We start from the raw sequence: 6,678 nt of genomic DNA on the forward strand, positions 1-6,678 counted from the left end.
CTCTCTAGTAGATTAGTTAGAACAGCAAGAAGATTTGACTACATGTAGATAATTTCTTCAGAAAGCAAAATATGTCGTATCCAAGGGAAGTTGTTTTTTTTTTTTTTTTACAACTGCCATAGGGAGTGATTGCACCTAATGAGATAGGCATTATCCATATTCATAACAACAATTTTTAAATGAGAGAAGGAGGAAGAAGGAAGAGGATAGAAGATGCAAGAGAAGAAGGGAGGGAAAGGAAGGAAAGAGAATGCTAAGAATTTCTGCTCCTAATATGCATCTATTTTGAAATTAAAAGCTAGAAAATAGGGCTATGAAAAATCTGTTCCTGGGTGTAGATGTATCTTCTTTGCTACCCTCCCCCTACCTCCAGACTTGGGACTAATGGTCTGAGCTACTTTTGCTTTACTAGCAAAACCGGGTTACCAAAGCAAAGCAAGGCCATTACTAAGAGTAATGTGTACTCCAAACACCCCTGCAAGTCAGAACTAGAAAAGGACCCCCTTTCACCAAAAAGCTTTATCAGATGATAATTATCTTCACCTCCTTAACAGCCAGACTGAGATAAGCAATTCTTTCACCCAAATGCAGCTGCTAGGTGGGGGTGGGGAACATACCAACAACATGGCAATAATCATGATCAGAGTTTTGCACATACAGTTTCTTCAACACATATCCTCTGACCTTTCAGCTGACCCAATAAATATTAGCAAATGATCACCAAACAGGCAGTCTAATCGAGCACCGAAAACTTCTTTTTGTTTGATTTTAATGAGTTCATATTTCTTCAGACGCATAAGTTCAGGCACAAATTGGATTGCATTCTTGTAAAAAGATAATGCATACATTCAGCAGTAAGAAACAGCCTACCTCATTCCTCCACAGAAAAGAGAAGAGATATAGAAACAGACACACAGAGACGGAGAGAAAGAGAGTGCCTGCGCACAAGAGTATAAGAGGGAGGGAGGGAGGGAAGGACAGAGGGTGGGAGGGAGGGAGGGAGGGAGAGGGAGGAAGGGAGGGAGGGAGAGAGAGAGAGAGAGAGAGAGAGAGAGAGAGAGAGAGAGAGAGAGAGGCAGAGGGAATGAATCGATTCCTAGGTTAAAAGCAGATAAGCCCTTACAATAGGGCATCAGCAAATGAACCTACAATTTCAATGAGGGAGCAGGGTGAAGCAGCGATGGCGAAAGATCCTCTCTACCAATAATTACTAAGTGTTTATCCTTAAGAGCAAAAGAAAGATTTCAAACAGATGCCAGGTTTTCTCACCTAACAAACGCGCGCGTTTACATTTACCAATCTCTGCTCCTATTACTTTGTGCTGTCATAAAAATAATCACCAATTTCACAGGAAATAGATGCTCCTTAGCTATATAAAGGAATGGCAGAATAAGCTCACCTTGCTTTTAAATTTTTTTCTCATTTTCTTGCATTTTCTTCAGATCTGTCTTCTTAGAGAAACTAATGCCTTAATGACTTTCTGGTAGCTGCAAGCCTTCTTTTATTTCAGCTAAATATATGAAAATGTATGCAAATTTAAATCAAGCTTAACCTAGGAGCTCTTGCAATATATTTAATGGAATTTCAAACCAATAAGGGAACTCTGATGCCGTCTTCTGTAAGAGCAAATATAATTACACAGCCAGGTTTCCTCCAAAATTACCGAACGAAAGGTCTTTTTTTTAAAACTTCTGATTTGGTGTGGGGTACGGTGTATTTACTGTCTTTTCCCAGCTCCTGTAATTCTAAAATCTTTGCATTTCCCCAACTCTGATTCCAAACAACACCTTTGCGTGGGGCTGTGGAGCACGTGGACATGCTCTTCTTTAACTCAGAAAAGCCTGGGAGGGTATGTCTTTCCTCTAACCAAAATTTGAAAACAGTCGGGTCCCCCAGGCTGAAATCTGATTTAAGCTTTGAGGCAGCTGTGGAGGAATGGGAAAGCTGTGCAAGATGCTTAGCCACCAAGGTCTCTCTCCGGGTTTCTCCCACCCAGTTTCTCTCTCTTCTTCTGTTTCTTTTTCCCACTACCCTATTCTTCTCCCCACTTCCCTCTCCCCTCTCCTGTCTTCTCTCTCTCTCTCTCTCTCTCTCTCTCTCTCTCTCTCTCTCTCTCTCTCTCTCTCTCTCTCTCTCATTTTCTAAATTTTCAAAGAACAGTAAAGGAAGCACATTTCTCAATATTTCCCGCACACTGCCAAGGAATCAGGATGTAAAGGTTTCAAGGGGACAGCACTGGGCGGGCATGGTATTATGAACACTTTCCAGTCTGTGGGTTGGGAGTGGGGGAGTGGGTTTTCTGTGTGTCTAGGGTGAATGTGAAAGATGACTGCGGGCTTCAGCAAGCAGCGCCTCTTACATAAAATGAGAGACCTCGGATGGGAACGGACAGGGGAGCAAAGATAAAGCCAGGTTTCCAATTAACCAGCAAACTTCAAACTGACTTGAGTCTTCCAAGGATCGCTTTAAGATTTACATTTGCAAACCCTCAACTCTTCATGCCCTGAATCAAAAATTTAAGAAAAAAAAATAGAAATCTTTTTCCTAGATCATTTTAGTTTCTTATAAACGAAAAAAATAAAATAAGCAAAATAAGTTGGAATAGCTTTTATTGGATCATGAACTTTTTATTTTGGGTTCTGACCTAAGACATTACTTTGTTCAAAGTTTGTAGATGCGTTTTATTTTGCAGTCCCCGCCACACAGTAACCCAAAGCGCTAACTAAACCTGAAAAATTTTTATGCACTAAGATCAAAATGACATTTTAATTTGCTTTCTTTCTTTCTTTCTCTCTTTCTTTTAATTTAAATAAGTCAAAGGGAGATCTGAAACCAAAGTTAGCCTCCTCACTTCCACTCCACACAAATATATCCTTTCTCCATCACAAGCAACCAAGTAGTCTCCAGGAGGAGGGAAAGGGTTAACTAAAAGAGCCGCTGCCACTCTGAGCTAGGCAGCCAATGGAGCCTAAAGATTGATTCACTTCCTGCTTGGGTCTCACTGAAACTCCGGAGCTTCGCCAGCCTAATTTGGAAAGCGAGCTCGGCCTCCCGCACCATCATTGGCTGAGTTTATGCCTGGCCAGGCCAAGTCGCACTGCGATTGGCCTTGGCGGGTGCCGGTAACCTGCGCTAGCGGCTTTGGTTCCCCCTCACCATAGATGTCAAAGGCTGAAGCTGCTCCCTTTGCCACATTATAACTAGTAGAGGATCTTCATCGACCATGGCCACAGCTGCCTCGAATCCCTACAGCATTCTCAGTTCCAGCTCCCTCGTCCATGCGGACTCTGCGGGAATGCAGCAGGGAAGTCCTTTCCGCAATCCTCAGAAACTTCTCCAAAGTGACTACTTGCAGGGAGTTCCTAGCAATGGGCATCCCCTCGGGCATCACTGGGTGACCAGTCTGAGCGACGGGGGCCCATGGTCCTCCACATTGGCCACCAGCCCCCTGGACCAGCCGGACGTGAAGCCAGGACGCGAAGATCTGCAATTGGGCGCAATCATCCATCACCGCTCGCCACACGTAGCCCACCACTCGCCCCACACTAACCATCCGAATGCCTGGGGAGCAAGCCCAGCTCCAAACTCGTCCATCACGTCTACCGGCCAACCTCTCAATGTGTATTCGCAGCCAGGCTTCACGGTGAGCGGCATGCTGGAGCATGGGGGACTCACTCCACCACCAGCCGCTGCCTCCACGCAGAGCCTGCATCCAGTGCTCCGGGAGCCTCCAGACCACGGTGAGCTGGGCTCGCACCACTGCCAGGACCACTCGGATGAGGAGACTCCAACCTCTGATGAGTTGGAACAGTTCGCCAAACAATTCAAACAAAGAAGAATCAAGTTGGGTTTCACGCAAGCCGACGTGGGGCTGGCACTGGGCACACTGTATGGTAACGTGTTCTCGCAGACCACCATCTGCAGGTTCGAGGCCTTGCAACTGAGCTTCAAGAATATGTGCAAGCTGAAACCCCTGCTAAATAAGTGGCTGGAGGAGGCTGATTCATCCACAGGAAGCCCTACCAGCATTGACAAGATCGCCGCTCAGGGCCGCAAGCGCAAGAAGCGAACCTCCATCGAGGTGAGTGTCAAGGGCGTACTGGAAACGCATTTCCTCAAGTGTCCCAAGCCTGCAGCACAGGAGATCTCCTCGCTGGCCGACAGCCTCCAGTTGGAGAAAGAAGTGGTGCGTGTCTGGTTCTGTAATAGAAGACAAAAAGAAAAAAGAATGACTCCGCCAGGGGATCAGCAGCCACACGAGGTTTATTCGCACACAGTGAAAACAGACGCGTCCTGCCACGATCTCTGACTGGAGAAAGCCCGGAGGTGGCCGGCAGCACTGGGAGCAGTGCGGATCATTCTCACTCCCTTCCTTCCTTTCATCGCTACATTCTTTATTATTGCTATCTCTCTAGCTTGCTAGCTCTTTCTTTCTTTCTTTCACAGGGGTTTCTAACTTATGTTAAGAAAGGAAACACACACACACACACACACACACACACACACACACACACACACATTCAGGCTTCTCAACTCTGAAACACAATTATATTAAGCAGTCCAGGCGGGGACCTCATAGTCTCTGCTGCCAGAGCAATTTCCCTCCAACCTTTTCTGCTGATCAATACATATTGTTTACTCTGAGTAAGATTTGTTTGGTTGCTCCTCTCTAAAAAGGGCAAGGAGCTGGGTAACAGGGGTGGGGGCGGGAGAGGGTGGGAAGACAGATGTGTGCCTATGAATAACCTTTCAGCGCCTTGGTTATAGCAGCTGTATTTCAGGTGAAATCTGTTTTACAATAGACTAGTTTTGCATTTTTTAAAACTTCTATAGCGTTTCTAAATGTCTGCGGTGTTTTACTACAAGCTGTACACAATATTTGTGAGATAATTTGTATCTAATCGACCACTCCACATTATTATTGCTATTATTATTATTTCTTCATTGAGCTGATGGGTTTTTAATTGCTTAAAAAGGGAGGGGAGGCTGGAAGGAGGAAAGAGAAAAATGCTCACCTCTTGCACTCCCACACTTTCGAATCTGCATGGAGAGGAGAGGATAAGATGGAGAAAGTTGTTGATGTTTCTGTTTTTTTCCCGGGGACTGAGTGCCTATATGGGCAGAACAAGCAAACTGAAAGGGTTTGCAAAGTAGCCTGAAGAAGAGAGGCTATTTCGCTGCTTTTTGCCCCCTTTTCCCGCAACTGTGGAGTCTCTGAAGGCTTCCACAGCTTAAATCCCGGTGCCCCAGAAGGATTCAGCAGTGGCGCGCGAAGAATGGGGTTTGAGGGACCAGAAGGATTCTGAATTCACCATCATAAATGCCTGTGCCTGAAGTTTCCCACAGGCTGCCAGCATAGTCAGGTTGACAACCTGCCCTACACCATGGTACATTCTCCTAGATGAAAGACTTTGCCTTCACAAATGGTGGCTTTCTCCGGAGACCACGACCCAAAGACGCTGGCGACAGATTGGGCCAGCGCCTCCCAGTTCGCGGCTCGCTCTCAGGGTGAGAAACACTCTTGGTAGGGTGGTGAGGGGGTGGGCTAACAGGCACCCTCTGCTTAGTGCGGAGCGACAATAAACTGATTGGCAAAAGTCATGGAGATTCTGGTCCGGCCATGTACCACCTCCTCCCTCTTGTATATACCAAGGTCTGAGTGAGCTCTTGGGGAGCCCACCTCAGCGTCTTTGACAAGCACAGCTGGTGGAAGCCCATGGCGAAGATTGAGCGAGCTAGGGAGCGAGCGCCTGGGCGGCTGAGTTAATGCTTTTTTCTTTAAAAAAAAAATCAAAAATATGTGTGTATGTATTTCTTTGCGTGTGTGCGTGTGCGTGCAAACGTGTGTGTGTAGATAGCTGTGTGTATCGTATTACTGTATACAAAAAAAAAAAACTTAAAAAAAAATCTCGCTAGGCTATGTAGAGATCCCAAAATTAAGCGGTTGCCGTGGCTTTATGGCTAGCTTTCTCTCATGTCCACAGGACAGGTTCACAGATGCACCTTGTCCCCAACAAGCACTCTGTGCTGGCCCAGCGAAGCGCCCATGCCCAGCCAGCCACGGCGGGCCTGACCTGAAGGGGATCTCAGCACGCCAGGCTGATCTCAGGATTCAGCCTGCAGGCGCAGCTGTGGTAGACAAAGCTTCAAACTACCTAAGGACCAGAAAACCTTGTGCCCCTTGTAGAAGACGCGCTAGTATGGGCTGCCAGGCTTCTGGTTGACCACACTGTGTCTCCTCTAGCCGCAGGTCGAAGAGCATATATTAATTCAAATCCCGGACCCTTTTGCTATTTTTTTTTCTTTTTTCCTTTCCTTTCCTTTCCTTTCCTTTCCTTTCCTTTCCTTTCCTTTCCTTTCCTTTCCTTTCCTTTCCTTTCCTTTCCTTTCCTTTCCTTTCCTCTTTCTTTCTTTCTTTCTTTCTTTCTTTCTTTCTTTCTTTCTTTCTTTCTTTCTTCTTCTTCTTCTTCTTCTTCTTCTTCTTCTTCTTCTTCTTCTTTTTCTTCTTCTTCTCCTCCTTCTTCTCCTTCTCCTTCTTCTTTTGTCAAGCCTCTGAATTCTCTTACTTTTAGGTTTTGGTTCTGCGATTTTATTTTCCTAGTTGAATTCATGTTTCCCAAATGTTTGAAGGTGGTGGGTTGTTTGATTTTTTTTTCTTTGCAGTTAAACGCTATGGTT

General features: G+C 45.7%; 1 protein-coding gene across 1 annotated transcript; it reads left to right on the forward strand.

Moving 5' to 3' along the window:
* The first annotated feature begins 3,223 nt into the window (after positions 1–3,223).
* Positions 3,224–4,309, forward strand: Pou3f4 (POU class 3 homeobox 4). Its single transcript, XM_059251396.1, has one exon. The coding sequence runs from the start codon at positions 3,224–3,226 to the stop codon at positions 4,307–4,309; it is 1,086 nt and encodes a 361-aa protein (XP_059107379.1).
* Positions 4,310–6,678: the final 2,369 nt, after the last annotated feature.

Source organism: Peromyscus eremicus, chromosome X (assembly GCF_949786415.1).
Source record: "Peromyscus eremicus chromosome X, PerEre_H2_v1, whole genome shotgun sequence".
Taxonomy (NCBI): Eukaryota; Metazoa; Chordata; class Mammalia; order Rodentia; family Cricetidae; genus Peromyscus; species Peromyscus eremicus.